Source organism: Phyllopteryx taeniolatus, chromosome 6 (genome assembly GCF_024500385.1).
Source record: "Phyllopteryx taeniolatus isolate TA_2022b chromosome 6, UOR_Ptae_1.2, whole genome shotgun sequence".
Classification (NCBI taxonomy): Eukaryota; Metazoa; Chordata; class Actinopteri; order Syngnathiformes; family Syngnathidae; genus Phyllopteryx; species Phyllopteryx taeniolatus.
The window spans coordinates 19707484-19729191 of NC_084507.1; the positions used below are offsets into that span (position 1 = coordinate 19707484).

Consider the following 21708-nt stretch of genomic DNA (forward strand, 5'->3'; position numbering starts at 1 on the left):
CCCTTGGTCATCATGCCAACAAAAGCAAAACTCGCCATTGGTCCAGCAGTGAATGTGGCGGGGAATACACTTAGACCCCTTAAAACAGGCTAATTTTAGCCAGTCGAGAAATGGGGTGGACTATAATTCTTGATCTTAGGGGTATTATGACAAAAAAAAGTCAAAGATATGTCATCACCATGCCAATGAAGTGTTTTAAATGGTGTAATAAAGCCATAATATGTCTACCTTGAAGTTCTCGGCGAGCAACACATTTCATCCATGCTCAAGGGAGATGAATCTGTGTGAGCGCATAATGGTAATGAGGTGCTAAAAGGCCTCATTATGTGACCGAGTGTGACTGGAAGCAATGCTGAGTATTTCCTCTGCGACTCAGGGACGTTCTACTTCCTTTTGGCGGAGGATTCTGGAGGCGGGACGTGGAAGCATGATTAGGCGTGTTGCATCACGCCGGCGTATGTTTCCTGACTGACAACACAGTGAGTCAGTAATTTCGCTGAGTCATTAGTTTGTTAGGGTGGTAAAATACCCTAAAATACCAGCTGTGACTTTTATTCACTTTCATTGATGGGAAAACACAAAAAAAACCTTGTGTGAAATGTATTGGTCATCTATTGGGAACTCCCTACATGAATATTTTTTATACCCCAACCAGGAACAAACAAATGTAATAGTTGTTTAAAAAACAAAACTACATAAAGAAGAAGGAACAGTTGGCACCCATATTTTTCATAATGCCCATTACCACCACCTGGCTATTGGCAAAAAACAAGCACAGTACTGAACCTTTTTAATATCTGGTCACCTGGCATAATTACACTGTCTCCACTTTGCAGCAGCGCTCTGTTTTGTTGCTGCCCTCAGTCTCCTCATAAACACAGTTTTGGATGAGTAGATTTTTCATCGCTGCGTAATACATGATGAGAAGTAAAACCATAAACACACATGCTAACAGTATCTTAGCTGTTGCTGAGCCCTCAACGCTGCAGTGTGATACTACACTCGTTTTCTTGCTGCCCTCAGTCTCCTCAAATGAAATGTAAATATCGAGAAGTAAATGCATGATACCATCGTTCTCCACTGTTGTTATTGTTAGTATGTCTGGTTCTGAATGACGCCTTCATTGCAGTGTTTTTTTCAGTATTATCGTTAACTGATCATTCCAACGTTTGTTTTGTGTGCTTCACAGGTGTGGTGGGGCTGACGTTCATCATTAACAAGTTCCGCATCGTCAAGCTGACCACCAAAGACCAGTTCATCGTGGCCTACGGAGGCCTGCGCGGGGCCATCGCCTTCTCCCTGGGCTTCCTGCTGGAAGAGAAACACTTCCCTTTGAGGAACATGTTCCTCACCGCCATCATCATCGTCATCTTCTTCACCGTCTTCGTGCAGGTAGACATGAAGACGTGTGAGTAATCCTGACAAAAATAGCGAGGGTTTGGATTTCAGACAAAATGACAAGGGCTTAAATAAAATTCATGAGTTTGCTTCCCTTAGCTCACGGGTGTCTTTATGTGGCCATTGAAAGCTTGCCACAATTTTCCCTTTCTTTTCTCTGTTCAACACTCATTATCATAAATAATAATACTAATCAAATGCGTGGCAAATATTTAATATGATGGGTCAGTTATTAGCGTTCCCACACAAAGCGTATTTGGTAAGGAACAAGAAGTGTTAACTGCCTCGTGCTCTAACCACACACCTAGTCTGTAAACAAACACAGTGCTGCTTAGCTCTGGGTAACAGATGTCTGGCAAGCCAAAAGTTGTTTTTATTAGAATAGTACAAACACAACTTCCAGCGGCATTTAAACAGCCTCTCGGGCTTTCTTAAATAGAGCTAGCAAGCAATGACAAATCATGTATTGGCAATTTCATGGACTGATCATTCAGACTGTTACAGTTGTAATTGTCTGAATCGATTGTTTCCTTAAAAAGATGGACTATTGACGTTTCACTTTTGTCATGGTCTGTGTTTTGGTTTGGGTTGTGTTTAGTTTTGTTCCATGTTTTCCTGTGTTCCATGTTGGTCGTGTGCTCATTCAGTTATGTCCACCTGTTCTCGTCAACCTTCTTCCTTTTGTCGACCAATCAGCTCGCTCCAGCCACTCTTGTCTTGTCCAGGTGTTCCACGTTGTCTCGTCAATCTGTTTGTATTTAGTTCCCTGGTTTCTTTCACTTCTTGTCGGTTCATTGTCAATGTGGTATATCATTGTCAGGTGTCATTGTCCCTATCTGTTCCACGTCTTACTCACCAGTCATAGTTTGCTTCCAGTTTTTGATATTCAAGTGTTTTCTTTGTTACTTTGGTTTGGTTGTTACCTGTTGTGGGACTTTGTTTAGTTTTGCTTTATCCATGTTCCTTGTTTGCCCCTTTTTGGAGATTAAATATTATTTTTTGAGACTCCTGCACTCCTACCTTGCCTCCCTTCTTCCCTGAACTTGGGTCCCCCACGTTTTTGCCTTGCCTTCCTCGCCTTCGACAACCCCAACCGTGACAACTTTTCTTTCTTTTAAATTACCGCTTGGAGCTGTTAATCTGCATTTTAATGTCATTAAATCTGTCCCTCTTCACACAAAAGATATGCAGTTTGTTCCCAACCGAACCTTAAATTTAAAAACCAAGGTACGTTCCGAACAGTTTTTTAAATTTATTTATTTATTGATTTTTTCCCCCCCTCCCTGTACCGTTGCATCCGGAGTGATAATACTTTTGTGGTTTACCATTAGAAGCAGCCTCTTTAATGCAACCCAAATTACTTTGTGGCCCAAGGTGAAAACAGGGTAAACATTCCTTCCTTAGAATATTCCATAGGAGGCCATTTTACCTTGATTAAAGGTCCTGTATTTTGGACTGCCATAGAGTAACTCTCTAACATGGACTTAGTATAAAAGTGTCAATTTCATTTTAAAAAACATTTTTGTCATGAGAGTGTCCAGAAAAGGCCCCTCTGACATCAATTTCTGTTTGGTCCAGTTTTGTATCTGCTTTGTCGATATATGGCTAAGACCGCCCCCTTTCCACTGATTGGTTGCCTCTGTGTAGAAGACCCACTTGTGAGAGGACACGTGTTTATGTTGACAGTGCTAGCTTGGGAGCGGAAAGGCGGAGATCTTCGCTAGTGACGTAGATGCGCTTGGAAAATTTGAATGACCTGATTTCAGGCCTCTTGGCAGAAAAATGTCTGGAACTCAGGAATGCGTTGATGCTTTAAATTCATATTTCACATATTTACTGAGGCACCATAGAGACAATATTGCATCCCAAAAACTAGAAAAAGTTGGTTTGGCAAAATAGGTCCCCTTTAGGTGTTTGCTGACTTACTGACTCCATTTGTAAGGTACACACCTCACTTGTTGTTGAAGAAACAATGCGTGTTTAATATCCTCACCATGTAAGTTTAGTTTGCTTAGGCTAATGGATGTTATAATGCACTCCAGGCTCTTCTACTTAACCTGACAGCCAGTTTAATCAGCTCACTGATGTGACAGCAGGCAGCAGATAAACGCCATCCAAATGGGTCCATCCATCAGTTTGATAGACAAAATGATTGCTCTGGCGTAACCATTCTAAGTTTGCTGTAGTTTTTTTTGTAGCATAATGTTAATCAGTGATTGAAAACAAAGGGTAACTTCCTTTTGGTTGGTCTCATCTCAGGGCATGACCATCAAGCCTCTGGTGGACCTGCTGGCAGTGAAGAAGAAACAGGAGGCCAAGCGCTCCATCAATGAGGAGATCCACACTCAGGTACATCTACAGTAAAGACCTCTTTATACTCCCGCGATCGCATGGCCAACAACGCCTGCATTGCATCACGTGACCGACGAATTGCCCCGCACGGCTCCTCTGCGTAGCTTGCCGCGCATCCAACAACGTTGAACGCCGCGGAGATCATCTCTCGTGATTGGTCCGTTTTAGTCACATGCTGTGATGACGTACCAGCGTGCCCATTGGTTCGACATACCATCTACGTCGCCGCCTTCTCGATCAATTTTGCAGCATAATTAAACTTATCATCTGGTCATCTAGTTCCATTTGTTCTGTCGCGGTTGCCATTGTTGTTGCTTTGTTACTGAAAGTAAAGTAAAGTAAGGAAAGTAAAAACAGCTACTGGAAGTAGCAAAAAAAAAAAGAAACTCCACCGTGTGGTGTCCTAACCAATACCAGCCGTAGCGACACCCCCGACTTGGAGGAGAACTGCAGCACACTTTCAAAACAGCGCGCGTGGTTTGCGCTCTGGTATAAAGGCCAACTACGCGTGAGACAGCCGCAGTGACATCAGCGCGGTCGCCGTCCGCGTGAGTGTAAAGAAGGCTTGAGGGTGAGGGTCAATGAACACAGCATGTGAGATTACGTGCCGTACCGGGATGGACGTGGGTATGCGTCATAACGAGTGGATCTAAAATGGTCCATTTGGTGTTAGATAAACAATTTTTACAATCAGGAGCGTCATTATGCTCGAAACACAGGTTGAACTGACAAAAAATAACTAGTAAATAGAATCTTAATATGAGCTATTATAATCTAATGGAATCTATACAAAGGTAGATGTATGCTTTTATAAAAAAGTATATTATTTCCGACAGGCCTAATTTGGTTATTGTATTACTGATGCTTTAAAAGGCATGAACTGTTTAACACTTGACATGAACATTTTTCATAAGTTAAGCTTAAGTTTTTTTTTTTTAAAAGCAAAATACCTTGTTGCGACTTGTCTAATACAACCTGAACACACTCCTCCTCTCCACTGTTTTTGGCATATAAATAATTCTGTGCGTGACCACATTTTGTAGCATGAGTCACTCACACACACACACACACACACACAGGCGCACACACACAGACGTACGTTTACAAGGAGTCACCCTTGCTTTCACTTAACCAAAATAAGAGCTTTACTTGCACATGCATGAGAGCTGCACTGCTGCAAGGCAGTCTGTCAATAATGCAAACTGAAAATTCCATCTTGACACTAATAAAACATGTCACAATGACGACAACAGAGTACCACTTTTATTCACTACACACAACGCTCACTATTTTAGAGAGACCTGTTTGAGAAGACGAGACATAACCGTTGGCTCTCTAGTGACAGTAATTTCTATTTTGATGTGTTAAAGCCTTAGCAACAGTCAGAGAGCCTCAACTGCCAGCTGAGCAACAAACAAGATGGCGCCTACCTGTGTGGATGCCTCGGTTACGCGCTCTCGTATTGTTTTTGTTTTTGTGTTTTTCGTTCGTCTTTGGAGACATTGCACGACTCACTTACACAAGGGGAGACTTGCTAACTATCAAGGAGGCTACTCCGGACTTTCTTTCACCAACTTTCGCAAATCCGCTCAGTTTTTACCCTGAGTTACTCACCGGAGCAGCAACCGCGGTCTTTGGCGCATGGAGACGAAGGCGGCGCCACAGAGGCAAGCGAGCCGGCATCCAGGTGAAGCTCCGCAAGAGAGGATACAGATTGCCGTTTCCGTCGATCCACCTCGCGAATCTATGCTCCCTACCCAACAAAATGGACGAGCTTCATCTTCTGATAAAGACCAGTAACGACTTCTGACGTTCCGCCGCCATGTGCTTTACGAAGACTTGGCTTTGTGAGGCTGTACCCGATGGCGCCGTCATGCTTCCCGGCTTCCATCTTCACCGGGCAGACCGCGACATGGAATCATCGAGGAAAACAAAAGGCGGTGGGATATCCTTCTATATCAATGAAAAATGGTGTTCGGACGTCACGGAGCTCAGCACATACCGCAGCCCGCATTTAGAGTCGCTGTTTTTGAACTCTAAGCCATTCTACTCGCCTCGTGAATTCGCATCATTCATTCTCGCTGGTGTCTACATTCCGCCTCAAGCTAACACGAACGCCGCACTGCTAATGCTCGCCGAACAAGTAAACGAAATTGGGGAAAAAAAAACACCCGGACTCACCCCTCATTATTCTTGGGGACTTTAACAAAGCTAAACTCAACCACGAACTCCCTGAATACAAGCAAAACATCGACTGTCCTACCAGGGAAAATAAAATGTTAGACCACTGCTATACTACGCTAAATAACACATACTGTGCCAAACCTTGTGGTGCACTCGGCTCGTCTGATCACTGCTTAATTCACATAATACCGACATACAGGCAAGAACTTAAATGCGTGAAGCCTACAGTGAAAACAGTGACAAAGTGGACCAATGAAGCAAAGATAGAACTTCACAGCTGTTTAGACTGCACAGACTGGAATGTCTTTGAAAATTCAGCTGGCAGCCTGGATGAATATACGGACACTCACATCCTATATTAGTTTCTGTAAAGAAGTGAGTGTACCAACAAAGTCGCACATTCAATAACAACAAGACGTGGTTCACTGCCAAACTTAAGCAACTTCGCCAAGCTAAGGAAGGCGCATATCAGAGAGGGCCCTGTATAATCGAGCAAGAAACCAGCTGACTAAAGAAATTAACATTGCAAAGAGAAACTATGCAGCAATGTTGGAAAATCAATTTAGCGCTAACGACTCTAAATCAGTCTCGCATGTATTCCAATCGCTGACCAATTACAAGCGACAATCACCCCAAGCTGAGAACAATAGCACACTAGCCAACGACTTGAATATCTTCTACTGTAGATTTGAAAAGGACACTTTCAAACCCCACACCCACCCAGCCGCACCACTGACCACAATCACACCACACACAGACTTCTGCGTTAACCATCCACGAACAGGATCTGAGACGCAAAGCGGCGGGCCCAGACCATGTGTCCCCATCCTGGCTCAAAGTCTGCACGGACCAGCTCACTCCAGTCTTCACACAGATCTTCAATAGATCTCTGGAACTGTGCAAAGTACCATACTGTTTCAAACGCTCCTCCAGCATTCCAGAGGGGAGACCACCTCATCCACACGCAGCATCAGCACTGGGGCACCCCAAGGTTGTGTCCTCTCTCTGCTGGTCTTCTTTCTCTACACAAACGACTGCAGCTGAACGCACCCGGCTGTCACTGAAGTTTGCAGATGACACATTGTCGTCGGCCTCATCAAAGACGGTGACTAGTCTGCATATCGGCAGGAAGTGGCGCGCCTGGAGCTGTGGTACGGCCGACACAACCTGGAGCGGTACACGCTCAACACTGTAGAGATGATCGTGGACTTCAGGAGTCATCCTTCGCCACAGCTGCCCCTCACGCTGTTCAGCTGCCTTGTGTCAACCGTCGAGACTTTCAAGTTCCTGGGAATTACAGTCTCTCAGGACCTGAAGTGGGCGATCAACATCAACTCCGTCCTCAAAAAGGCCCATCAGAGCTTGTACTTTCTGTGTCTTCTGAGAAAGCACGGCCTGCCACAGGAGCTGCTGAGGCAGTTCTACACAGCGGTCATCGAATCAGTCCTGTGTTCTTCCATCACAGTCTGGTTTGGTGCTGCTACAAAAAAGGACAAACTCCGACTGCAACGGACAATCAAAACTGCTGAAAAGATTGTCGGTACTCCCCTACCCTCCCTTGAGGACTTGCATGCTGTCAGAACTAAGACAAGAGCATGCAAAATCCTCTCGGAACCTCCACATCCCGGTCACCAGCTCTTCCAGCTCCTTCCCTCAGGTTGGCGCTACCGATCAATGCAAACTAGAATTAGCAGACGTTCCAACAGCTTCTTCCCTCTTGCAATCAACTTTTTAAACAGCTAACCTACAATTCCATTGCAACATGCTGCCAATTTTTTTGTCTTGAGTTTGTTGTCACATTTCTGTCGGGCCAATTATACATACTCGTGCACTCACTGTAGTAGTCTCGCCACACTGCACTATTTGCATATCTGTTGTTGACCAATACTGGCCACTCATGCCAGAGTAGCATCTGCTCCACTTACACACTGACTGAGGAGTATCTGCAACATTTGCACAATCAACATTGTCCCAGATTATCGTGCTACTAGTCACTTTAAATTGCATACACTCAGCGCCCTTTTCACAATGGTCATTGCATCAGACTATTGCTATATTACTCATTCAAACTGCTCTAAGTGCTAGAGGACTCTGCATCTTGTTGCACAATTGTCAAAAAAAATACAAAATGTACCGGCATTACCAGATAACTAGCAACCTTTTATTGCACAGTGACTGTTTTTCTCGATGTCTGTGTGTCTCAAAAGTGTTCTGTCAATTGACTGTCTGTTGTCGTACTAGAGCGGCTCCATCTACTGGAGACAAATCACTTGTGTTTTTTTGGACATACTTGGCAAATAAAGATGATTCTGAAAAAAAAAACACCCAAAATGGGCACGTGTTGCCGGTTGCATATTGTTCCCATAATGGCTCCAGACAGCTTATACACTGTCTTCCAAATTCTGATTTAAGTTAAAAAAGCATTGTTGTTAAATTATTATTTTTTTATTTAATTTTTTTAACATATTGTTTCTCCTCTCTTTAGAGCACTGATATCAATCACAGACAAGTTTGATAATTAGTTCCCTGCTGAGCCTAATTAAAGGAAAATTACTTTCGGGGGATGTTGAAAATGAGGATATTCTTCACGATTAAGTGAGTCAGAGTTTTAGGCATATTAAGGAAAAGGGATATTTTTTTCCTGATGACATGCATGCAATAGTCCAATGCCTCGCAAAAGGAGTGAAAACACTGGACAAGAAAACTGAGAACGCAAAAGATTTAGTTTTGACAAAGGCTAATTAAGGAAAAATTTACTGACAAAGAAGCACATTCACAGCAATGGCCAATTTAGTCTTCAATGAACTTTGCATGCATGTTTGTGGAAAATGGGAGGAAGCCAGAGTACCCAGAAAAAGCCCATGCAAACTGCACAAGCTGAGATTCGAACCCCAAACCTTAGGACTGTGAGGCAGACTTGCTGAACCACTTGTCACCGTGCTCTCCAAACATCATCTCATGCTTCAAAAATATACCGTTGAATATTTTGCTGCCAAGTATAAACAGAAGAATACTAATGGTGTCGCCGCCATCATTCCCTGACCTCAACCCTTTTGAGAAGCGCTGGGAGGCCAGTCCTATAAATTGAAATGATTGATGGAATCATTCTAAAATTTCCATAACAGTGGAAGATTTTTTTTCTCATAGGATGGTCTTGTTTTCTTCACATTTAGTTCCTTGACCACCTCCTGACTGGCATTGAGGACATCTGTGGACATTATGGACATCATCACTGGAAGGACAAGTATGCTTTTCAATCATTTAATGGACATTCAAAAACGTCTATACACAAATGGTAGGTCCGGTGTCTACTGCATATTGACAAGAAATGGCATCCCTTTCCCTCTCCTTCCAGGCTAAACCGCTTCAACAAGAAGTACGTGAAGAAGTGCCTGATCGCCGGCGAGCGCTCCAAGGAGCCTCAGCTCATCGCCTTCTACCACAAGTTAGAGATGAAGCACGCCATCGAGCTGGTGGAGAGTGGAGGCGGCGTCAAACTGCCCTCTGCCATACCCTCCACCGTCTCCATGCAGTGAGTACAAAGTCGTTAGCCATAGATCAGACGCATCCTGGAAAAATAGCCCCTGACACCAGTTTCACCAATCAATACAAAATTGGGTGGATCTCATCATAACAAGATGCACAAAAAAAGTCCCAAGGACCTCAGTTCGAAATTGAACAGGAAGTTGTCCACTTTGTTTTATTTAGCAGCCCCTTGGAGCGAATTCCAGGGATTGTACTTTGACAAACTCCTAGTGAACTCGCCCAAATGAGCCCAATGATTGAAGTATCCTAGAGCAGTTGTTCTCAAACGTTTTATACCAAGTACCACATAAACAAAAAAAATTAGCTCTATAAGTACCACCATAATGACCATATTAAAATACAGTAGGTTAGCAAGCCCAAGTGTTCATCAAAAACTAGAGCATTTTTTTTTTTTTATTCCTAAAAAGTATATTTTATAAGCCACTGTAACATGCAGGGTTTGAACATTAACACTGTGTTTAATTATGGGAAAATATTTTTTGACAGTGAGGATGAGCGGCACGGAAAATGGATAATAGCTTAAAAACAAGCAATTCGTAAGGATTGAATGCTACTGTGTTGGACTAAAAACTTAAATACAACTGAACTGTAAAGGCAGTGATTATTTGGCGTACCACCAGAGGAAGCCTGGATACCACTAGTTTTACTAGTACCACACTTTTAGAAGCACTGTCCTAGTGAAATTGTTGATGCAAAATTGCAAGCATTTTGCCCAAGTTATTGGATTTAGCAGGCATCAAAACTGTAGACCACATAGACAAGTGTGGCAAAGAGAACAAGATAGATCATCAAAGACTCAAACAGTCAAAAAAAAAAAAAAAAGTTGTTTATTCTTCTGTGCAGTCACGGCCCTCATGGGTCACAAAGTGTTACTACTGCGTGGCTGCAAGTTCCAACGGTGTGATAAAGTTGCACATTGCTCCCCAGCTGCTCCTTGTGAGCAGTTGAATCATTTTTCACTGACTGAACGTAAAACTTGAATGGATGAGTCCATTTGCCCATCGCGTTGCTCCCCAGCTGCTCCTTGTGAGCAGTTGAATCATTTTTCACTGACTGAACGTAAAAGTTGAATGGATGAGTACATTCGCCCATCGCGCTGCGGTCGATAACACAAGATCCTACGCCGCCAAAAGTGAGAATTATGAGCTAACATTCAGTGGGATGATTGTGTGACGCCATGTGTTTCTTACTCGCATCTCAGAAACATCCAGCCCAAGAAGCCGCCACCTGCCAAGCCCAAGGAGCGTGCTTTGCCTCAGCTATCCAAAAGCCGGGAGGAGGAGATCCGCAAGATCCTCCGGGGCAACCTCCAGAAGACGAGGCAAAGGGTAATGCTACTCTTACTATGTCGTTATCATCCCTGAAAGATGGAGTGTTTTCTTCCTGCTGTCATTTAATGATCAAACTCCGGGAAAAGCAGTATATTTTAAGATTAATCCAATTTTCTATTCCTCACTGTGATGTTCTCAGCTGCGCTCCTACAACCGGCACACCCTGTTGGTTGATCCGTACGAAGACAACTTGAGTGAATTCCTCCTCAAGAAGCAGAAGATGATTACACTGGATAAGAAGGTATGCCGAGGTTCCCTTTTTTTCCATTCATATGGGACTGCCCAGAACACTGTCCTCAACCCCAAAAAACTCCTCTGGGATAAAAATTCCAGCAATTTATAGAAAGTCTTCCTCGAAAAGTGGAAGCTGTTGGTGAGATTGTATATCACTTCCTTTAGGTCTAATTAGTGGTCAAATGGTGTGGCAATGCTTTTGTCTGTAACACACTGTAGAAATTAGGCTTAAAAAGTGGGGGAAAAGGTAATGAAATGAGAAATAGATTACTTAATTTAAGCAAAATGGTGTGAAACGTATCGTAAACAAGATTTCTTCAAACAAGTAAAAATAGCTAGCCTCAAACACTGCCAATGATGTCTTTAAGCTAGTGTATATCTATAACTATATATTTCTAGTAGTTCTTATATTTAAGCTAATTTTAAACATAACCAATAATTAAATCTCAGTAACAAGTTAGAATACCTTAAGATTTGTAATGAAAAAACAAACTACTTGAAGCAAGTGAAATGCTCTTTCACAAAAACTGCCCTGTAAGAATTTTTTGGGGCAGCGGAGCAAGCATATGTTTCCTAAATTTGAGATATTTAATCTTGATTAGATTTCAGTTTTCGCAGCGAATGTATCATTTTTTTGATGGTGTAGCAGTTAACAAATATAGGCTCTTTTACACAGAGATCCCGAAAAAAATGGTCGCATCATATTGCCTTTCACATAGAACCCAACACCCCGTACCTGCATTTTTCACTCAGAAAGGGGCTACTTAACTAAAGCCTCTTTTAAATAGAGATCCTGCAAAATAGCCACATCAGAGTGTCTTACAGAAAACCCAGCAAAGACAGGCTATATATCTCAAAGGCAGGTAAATTCCCAGGTTGACTTCAACCCCTCGGTCCGTATCGGTACCTTTAATACACCGAACCCATGCAGCAAAATAAGCTGAATTGGAACTGTAACAGAAGCACTGGGATTTATCCACCTGTACCTTTAACGCAGAACCCTTGCCATTGTGTGCGCTGTCACGCAGCAATACGGTATCCTGCAATGTCAGTTCAAGCATTTGGTGCAACTGCGACAATTTAAACTTCACACCCCTGCCTGGCATTGCAGAATGCCTTAACACACAGGCAGCGGGTCGGCTTTATCCCCTCATTCCGTGTCGATCCTGTTTACGGTGAATCCCCACAATTCGCAGGGAAAAGGGAGTGCCCTGTCGCTAATAGTGTAAAACCATGAGTAACACTCTCAATGAATTATACCCAACGACACCACAAGGATTCCACCAGGTGGCGCCAATGTGATTTCTTTTTGTTTTTATTTTTATTTGTTTTGCTTTGGCCCAAGCAAAAAAGAAGTGATTTTAAGTAAATAATAAAGGATGGATTAATGCCAAAAATGGGTGATTTTGAAAATTCATGACATCTGAGCCACGAATATTTGGGCTTCACTGTAAATAGAACAGTGAAAATGCTGGCTTTTCTAGGCAGTGTTAAAAAAAAGAAGGGGGAGGCTTAAGTTATTTTGACCTTAGCATTTTGATCCACACAGAGGGCCAAGATATTAATACTAATGTACTAATGTCCTTGTCTTTTCCCAGATCCAAAACATGAATAACTACCTGACGGTGCCCGCCGCTCCCCCCGACTCGCCGACCCTGCGCAGAGCCAGACTGGCCTCAGGTAAACACATCCGTCTGTGCCTCCCTAAACGCAGTGTAAACACTCCCGCTTTACCGCGCCGCTATGCGCACACAGGGAGCATTCACACCCACATACCTTTTGTTTGCTTTATGGTCACACAGCAATATTAATAATAATCTCTGCCACCACAACTTTGTATTCCACTCAAGGTATTTCCCCCCTGCTGATGGAACTATGTTTGCATGTAGCGGCCGCCATGTAAACCAGGGTGTGGTCTCATTTTTTTAGGCAGAGAAAATGATTTCAAACCCGCTCGGCAGCAGAAAGCGGACACCGTCGGTCCAGGTATGTGGCCAGAGGAGTGACGATAATAACCCCTCCTGATGCAACTAGTCACCATCACCAGAGCCCTAACACGCATGCCTCACACGTGCTGCTAGTTAACTACCCAATTAGTTCGTTTCATAGTTTGAAATTATCCCTAATTTACAATTCCTGCATTGTGCATTGTTTTTTTTCTTTTTCTTAATGGTTTTGTTGATCTGGTTTTTGTCCTACACAGAGAATGTGTTCATCTTTTGTGCGCACACCGATGGAATGACTGTCCCCACGCACACGAGTATTTAAAAAAATAATAATAATAATTCAAATGAATCCTGGGCCGCATAAATGGTGTTAGTCCACATGGATCGTTTTGTTTTTTTTTTAACCAGAGAAACAGGTTGTCTGCTAGCCCCTGGAAAAAGTCACATAATGACAATGTTGAAATGGAACTTAACAATTAAACACAAAAACTTGTTGTGCGTTTTGGAAATGTATTATGCAGTGGTGCCTTGAGACACGAGTATCCTGATTTAAGATCTTTTAGAGATACAGATAGAGAATGTCTGTTGTCGTACTAGAGCGGCTCCAACTACCGGAGACAAATTCCTTGTGTGTTTTTTGGACATACTTGGCAAATAAAAATGATTCTGATTCTAAGATACGAGCCGGCATTTGGGCTTTTTTATTTTTGCTTTGATTTGTGAGCATAATTTGAGATACAAATGCTCACTTCACAACAAGCAGCAATTTGGCATTATGAGCAAATCTTTTAAAAAGAAGCTTCAAGCTGTTTAAAGCCTCTCTGAGTTAAAGTTAATTGCCAAACTAAACATACAACAAAGAAAATTACACGTTTGTGTTTTAAAGCAACCACATAGCTTTGCTTCACTGTGGATAAGTCCGTCGAGCTTAATGCTGACAAATAATGCAAAACGCCATAGACGGGCTAACGTATTGTCGGTGTTGTGGTGTTATAACCCTTTGAGCAATGAATATTTGAACACAAACTGTGGAGCAACAGTTTTTGGGGGGTGAGGCTGGAACAGACTAATGGTATTTCTCTTCATTCCAACAGGGAAAGATGATTAGAGATGAGTGTTTTGAGTTGCTAGGGTCGTCACAGAATGATGTTAATGCCACTGTACAAAAGAAATTTATTGTTTTTTTGTTTTAGTGAAACCATTAAAATACATAACCATATAAACATAATTAACAAATACGAAAAATAAAGAAAAAGAGCACACTGTACTGAGCCACATAAGATCCAAAACAGAGCTGCCAAATGTTACGGAATGGCCATATTTTGTTACGGAAATCACTGAACCTTGACTCATTATGGCCATAACACTGATTTTTCCGGATATTGGGGAAAAAACAAATCTGCATCTGAGATTATCGGCGTGTCCACATTGAACAGTTGCTTGGTGCACACTATTTTATTACGCCCCCGGGTGCCAAGCTGCGAGGCTAAAGTTCTCTTTGCATCCGGTGTTGACGCCTTGTTCACATTGTTACAACTATTTGTGGTATTAGGGGACCAACTGACATAAACCACTTGACCGTAACATTTAACAACTATACAACGGCGCTAGACACGCTGGGAAATCCTCTGAGAGTAAGCCGCAATGTTTTAACGATGACATCATAGTTGACATCGTCACAGCGGCTTGCTATCATAGGATGTCCCAGTGTGCCATTGTATACTTGTTAAAATGCTGTTTTAAGTCAATTAGTTCCCTAATCCCATAAATAGCTGTAATAATGTCAATGTTAATCAAGTTTTTGTGTGTTTATTCCCTACAGTTTTTGTTGTGCGTCTTAACAATTTTTTTATTTTTATTATTATCTGGCACCAGGAGTGAACATGTTATCCGGGCACATGACTTCTCTCGCTTTCGTGGCACAAGCCTGACGTGCCAATGGTCATGTGGGAGGTGGAAAATACTTCCATTAAGCTGCAGTGTTAAAATAGGGTAACAATAACAATAGGGTGTGCCACTATATTAAATACATTAGAAGAACAAGTAAACCTTAGTATTAATAATATTACTGATTAAAAGTGAGTAGAAAAACAAATTAGGAGAGGATCACTGCTAACATTAATTGCATCTAAATACAGTATATAAATGGATAGGGGCGGCACGGTGGGCGACTGGTTAGAGCGCCAGCCTCACAGTTCTGAGGACCCGGGTTCAATCCCCGGCCCCGCCTGTGTGGAGTTTGCATGTTCTCCCCGTGCCTGCGTGGGTTTTCTCTGGGCACTCCGGTTTCCTCCCACATCCCAAAAACATGCATTAATTGGAGACTCTAAATTGCCCGTAGGTGTGACTGTGAGTGCGACTGGTTGTTTGTTTGTATGTGCCCTGCGATTGGCTGGCAACCAGTTCAGGGTGTACCCCGCCTCCTGCCCGATGACAGCTGGGATAGGCTCCAGCACGCCCGCGACCCTAGTGAGGAGAAGCGGCTCAGAAAATGGATGGATGGACGGAAATGGATAGGGAGTCATGGGTACGCATTTACATAGAGGGGTTTACCTGATTTTTAGAATCTATTTTGGGAGCTCGCATTATACATGAGAAATTAAAGTAAATGCTTTTTATTAAAAAAAAAAAAAAAAAAAAAAAAACTATCTTTCTGTGTGGACCCCAAAAGACTAAAAGGATTGAAAGATGACATTAAAAAAATACTCATGTTTGTGTGGACATGCTTTGAGAAATGGCGCCCCATCGACAAGTTTCTTTGCCATTTTAACACTCTCGCACCCCCGCAGACCCTCAAGCCTACAGCATGAAGCCAGCGTTGGACAGCGTTCCCACCATCCAGGTGGACCTGGCCTCCCCCCAGTCACCTGACTCGGTCAACATCTTGGACGAGTTCCAGCAAGCTGGCCAGGCGGCGGCAGAAGTGGAGGTGGGTGAGGAGGATGGCGGTCTGATGATGAAGCCGCCCGCCGGCCCCAACGAGCACCACAAGGCGGGTGAGATTGACCCCAGCACCAGAGAGAAGCTGGTTAGGTACCTGAGTGACCCCGGGCCCCACGCAGAGGATGAAGACGAACCCTTCCTGCCTTAAAAAAGTTGTCATATGGAGGAAGGTGCGTGCTTCAATGCTCAAGACGAATAGCCAAAAACTGTGAGCTGAAAAAAAAACCAAAAGAGCCATTAGTCCTTTTGTCGTCATCACTCTTTACTTTTAAGAGACACAGTCACGGTTACTAGACATTCAGGAATGAACTATGCATTACCAAAGGGACTGTTTGTAGTTCTTTTAGATAATTACTTTTTGTGTATAATATCAATGGGCGAGATTCTCAGCTGGTCCCAAATCGAACGTAATCGCACTCATTCTGTCGCTTGAAATCACACAGGACCTCTTGCCACATATTTTTGCCTTATTTTGTGTCACTCGGTGCATTATTATTTTTTTTCAGCACTGGCTTTTAATTTCAGGGATCGCCAAAGTATTTCAGATGGTATTAAGGAGTATTATGGTCACACATGAAGGAAAGTAATATATACGACGAGAATAAAGGAGCAATCTTGAAAATTATACATATGAGAAAAGATTTCTTGTGAGACTCAAGTTGTATTTTTTGGGGGGGAGAAAAAATAGCAACTTGGTGAGAACAGTAAGATTTTATCAAGAATAAGGTCATTTTTAAAAAAAATAAAACATTGTTGAAAATAGAGCAAGGCATGTTAAAATAAGACTTAACGTGTTAAATTGCGACTTCAATCACGGAATTACCATATTATTTTCCCTTGAAAAAAGTAATACTACTCTTTGTAATTTGACTCCTTTTTTGCAATAAAAACTTTTTATTGAAAACTAATACAACTAGTGAACCCCAGCTATTCACGCATTGAACAGCCCCTGCAGCAAATTGTGAAAATCCATAAGTAATTGCGTGTGGACGCCACAAGATGGCAGCAAAGTACTTAAAGCAGAGACCATCATAGAGCATCAACACCATACATCTAGTATGTACACAATCAATCATCAACCTATGTTACTAAAGAGTGATATTTCATAGTTACATTCAACACAAAACACCTTCACATGAGGCTTGTCATTTGTATTGGTTACCATACTCTGCTAAATAACATGCTAGCACAGACTGACACGACATCACACATGGGAAACGGTTACACTTCACACAAACGCTGTTATGTCATTCAACTCACTTTGTTCTGTATTTACATTGAATGTTAAGGAATACAGGCAAGTGGTAGCTGCAAAGTAGACTACCCAGGCTATTAGTATTAGGTGCATCGGAAGAGAAGCTAAAACATACGTTCACTTTTGATGGAGCACGAGGTGCATTCAAGGACCGCCAACAAAACAAGAACATCAAATGAAAACAAAAAAAAGCAAGCCCCCCCAAGTATTCCAGTACAACCTCAATTCCAATGAAGTTGGGACATTGTGTTAAAAATACATAAAAACAGAATACAATGATTTCCAAATCATGTTCAACCTATATTTATTTGAATACACTACAAAGACAAGCTATTTAATGTTCAAACTGATAAACTTTATTGTTTTTAGCAAATAATCATTAACTCTGAATTTTATGGTTGCAACACATTCCAAAAAAGCTGGGACACGTGGCAAAAAAGACTGAGAAAGTTGAGGAATGCTCATCAAACACCTTTTTGAAACATCCCACAGGTGAACAGGCTAATTGGGAACAGGTGGGTGCCATGATTGGGTATAAAAGAAGCTTCCCTGAATTGCTCAGCCATTCACAAGCAAAGATGGGGCGAGGTTCACGTCTGTGTGAACAAGTGCGTGAGAAAATAGTCGAACAGTTTAAGGACAATGTTCCTCAATGTACAAATGCGAGGAATTTAGGGATTTCATCATCTACGGTCCATAATATCATCAAAAGGTTCAGAGAATCTGGAGAAATCACTGCATGTAAGCAGCAAGGCCGAAAACCAACATTGAATGCCCGTGACCTTCTATCCCTTAGGCACTCACTGCATCAAAAACCGACATCAATGTGTAAAGGATATCACCACATGGGCTCAGCAACACTTCAGAACACCAATGTCAGTAAATACAGTTCGGCGCTACATCCGTAAGTGCAACTTGAAACTCTACTATGCAAAGCAAAAGCCATTTACCAACAACACCCAGAAACGCCGCCGGCTTCTCTGGGCCCGAGCTCATCTAAGATGGACTGATGCAAAGTGGAAAAGTGTTCTGTGGTCCGACGAGTCCACATTTCAAATTGTTTTTGGAAATTGTGGACGTCGTGTCGTGAGGAAAAGAACCAATCCGGACTGTTATGGACGCAAAGTTCAAAAGCCAGCATCTGTGATGGTATGGGGCTGTGTTAGTGCCAATGGCATGGGTAACGTACACATCTGTGAAGGCACCATTAATGCTGAAAGGTACATACAGGTTTTGGAGAAACAATGCTGCCATCCAAGCAACGTTTTTTTCATGGACGCCCCTGCTTATTTCAGAAAGACAATGCCAAACCACATTCTGCACGTGTTACAACAGTGTGGGTTCGTAGTAACAGAGTGCGGGTACTAGAGTGGCCTGCCTGCAGTCCAGACCTGTCTCCTATTGAAAATGTGTGGTGCATTATGAATTGTAAAATACGACAACGGAGACCCCGGACTGTTAACAGCTGAAGCTTTACATCAAGCAAGAATGGGAAAGAATTCCACCTACAAAGCTTCAACAATTAGTGTCTTCAGAGTCCAAACCTTTATTGAATGTTGTTAAAAAAATAGGTGACGTAACAGTGGTAAACATGACCCTGCCCCAGCTTTTTTGGAACGTGTTGCAGCCATAAAATTCTAACTTAATGATTATTTGCTAAAAACAATCAAGTTTATCAGTTTGAACATTAAATATCTTGTCTTTCTAGTGTATTCAATTACATATAGGTTGAAGATGATTTGTAAATCATTGTATTCTGTTTTTATTTGTTTAACACAACGTCCCAACCTCATTCGAATTGGGGTTGTAAGATTGTGCCTTTTTTCCTCCCCAAAAGTATTTTCTTTAAATATGAATGTTTTTATCTAGAATAAATAAGATATGAAAATAAGGTTAAGATATTTATTTTGTCATTCAGTCAAGTCAGTCGTTTTTTTTTTTATCTTGGAAAAATTGTTTTATTCTTGAAAGATGCCAGTTCTGTCAAGTATATATGTGTATATATATATATATATGTATATATGTGTATATATATATATATATATATGTATATATGTATATGTGTATATATATATATATGTGTGTATATATATATATATATATATATATATATATATATATATATATATATATATATATATATTAATCTTCAGTGTGGCCCTAATACTCCTTCACAGGTTTATCATCCATGGTGGGATGCTGTTTAAAGCTGGACGTTTTTTTTCTCGCTAACATTTTAGCAGGATGTTGTTTAAAAACTCCTCACTTTCCGAATTTCACAGAGGGGCAAAAACGACGAATGTTCTGATGTCATCCATTGTGCGCCTTTTTTTTTTTATGGCCCCTCTGACGTTAAATATGTGTATTTAATGTTGAAAGTAGCTCCCTTTATAAGTCACTGCAGCAAACCTAAACAATCAACGCTCGCTGTATTAAGAGTGGACACGCACATTTTCTTTGCTCGCCCTTCATCACTGTGCAACGGGATGATGACTTGAACGGGAATCCGAGCTTTGAAGACTGTCTGGTCTGCATGGCTAAATAATTAATACAGTTCTATGCATCATAAAGGGGTAGAAGTGTGTAAAAAATATGTATGTTAATTCTATTTATGAACCCTTTAAGATGACATTAACATGCAAAACGTTGAGGTGACCTGATATCAAATGGGGGCATTAATGATTGCATGTTTTGTTGGCGTAAGAAGTTCCTTTGCACATGGTCGTTATACAAAGGAGTACTTAGGGCTACACTGAAAAGAGGGGGAAAAATACCACCAGAAAATATAGTCAAAATATTACAAGTCTATTTTTGAGTAAAAAGTTGTGATTTAAAAGAAAAAAAAAATTCTTATAATGTTACAAGAAAAAGTTAACTTTATTCTCGCCGTTACAACTTCATTCTTGTTACATTATGGCTTCTTTCTCAAAGTATTGCTATATACTAACATTATTCCTGAACCAAAAAATATATATATTTTTTGTAATATTATGACTGATTAATTCTATAAAATTATGAAATTTTTGTCCTCATAACAGTATGACTTTTTTTTTTTTGAGAAAAAGACTTCTCAAAACTGTGACATTTAGAATTCTGAACATTAAAACTGTAATATCAAGTGTATTTTCACATTGTCATGTCATTAGGATTTAGTCTCGTTTTATTATGATTTTGTTTTATATCACAAAAATATTGTGGGAAATAAAGGTTATTGTCCTAACATTGCGACAATATGATCCTTGAAAAAACATGAAAATAGAACCTTTTGTTTGTGGGAACGTTATATTCTAAAAATGTTATTCCCGAGTCTTTTTCTCAACTCTTACAACATTACTACTGCTACAATACAACTATGTTCTCGTAACATTACGCCTTTTTCCCATCAAGAAAAATTGGACTTACCTATGAATACTGACTCTCGAAATGTTATGACTTAATTTTGATAATTATAACACTTTTTAAAAAAATAATAACGATATATTTTCAGACAAACTGCATCTTTATTCACTGAACATTGTTTTTTTTTCTCATAACATTACAATTTTATTCTTGTAACATTAGGACATTTTTCTGGCCTTGTCTTGTTCACAGCAGGAAGTCTTTTATCGAAATACTTTTTCTCATAAAAATGACATTTTGGGGGGACAATTGAGATATATACAACTTTATTCTCTGAACATTATGACTTTTTTTCCCTCTCGAAATTATGACTTTTCTCCAAATTATTGACTTTATTTTCGCTACTTTTTTCTTGTGCGTTTAGTGTAATTTCAGTGTGGCCCTACTTCTCGTTTAATTGCAAAAACACTTTTTTACATCATATCAGCGGACGATTAACAACCTCCTTTGTCTGTGTACTGTGCCAGTTAGAAAGGTAACGCAACCCCTGGCGTAGACGTGTAAGCGCAATCCTTGTATGCTAAATTCACTTGATATTTTTTCCAAAGTGTCTTTATTTCACGATGACAAAAGGGATATTTTGGTAGCAGAACACACATTTCCAGGCCAACATTCTGCTCCTGCGAGGCAAATGTTTGGTTTCGAAAGCCATAGAGCATGTACAAAGAATGATATTTCATCCTCTTTTGTCATCTAGTTTTTGTTTTTAACTTTTCGACTTTATGGAATGTGGACTTCATTCAGCAGCTCACCAGCATTTTTACCACCGCTTTTTCTGTGTGTTAAAAAACACTTATGTGCTTTTCTATTATTTGCCTTTTGATTCATTGAATGTCCATCATGGCTTTAAATGCACGTATCAGTCTCCAAAGTACCTTTTTACTTTGCATACATATCTGTGCACTGTAATAATACATATATTGTGCTTGACATCTCATGTTTACGTTGCTCTAAAGGCTTAATTGAATGTTTAAACCTCCTTGGATTCATTCAGAATACAATCTATAGCTAGTTCATGCTGGGAATACAATTAAAGATCTTGAAGATTCTTCAGCTGACATTAGAGTTACAAATTCAACTGGATCCTCGTCATGTAGTTTAATCTTGACGATAACAAGAA

General features: G+C 41.0%; 1 protein-coding gene across 2 annotated transcripts in view; it reads left to right on the top strand.

Moving 5' to 3' along the window:
- The window catches only part of slc9a1a (solute carrier family 9 member A1a), a 46336-nt gene extending 29775 nt beyond the window's left edge, over window positions 1–16561 (top strand). The window contains exons 5-13 of one of the 2 annotated variants that reach the window (XM_061776279.1): window positions 1190–1392; window positions 3658–3747; window positions 9108–9178; window positions 9290–9466; window positions 10682–10808; window positions 10951–11052; window positions 12644–12725; window positions 12975–13031; window positions 15781–16561. In XM_061776279.1, the coding sequence (XP_061632263.1) occupies window positions 1190–1392; window positions 3658–3747; window positions 9108–9178; window positions 9290–9466; window positions 10682–10808; window positions 10951–11052; window positions 12644–12725; window positions 12975–13031; window positions 15781–16082 (1211 nt within the window). In that variant the 3' untranslated portion in view covers window positions 16083–16561. The remainder of the gene's footprint in view (window positions 1–1189; window positions 1393–3657; window positions 3748–9107; window positions 9179–9289; window positions 9467–10681; window positions 10809–10950; window positions 11053–12643; window positions 12726–12974; window positions 13032–15780) is intronic. The other variant, XM_061776280.1, reaches the window with a different exon arrangement.
- Window positions 16562–21708: the final 5147 nt, after the last annotated feature.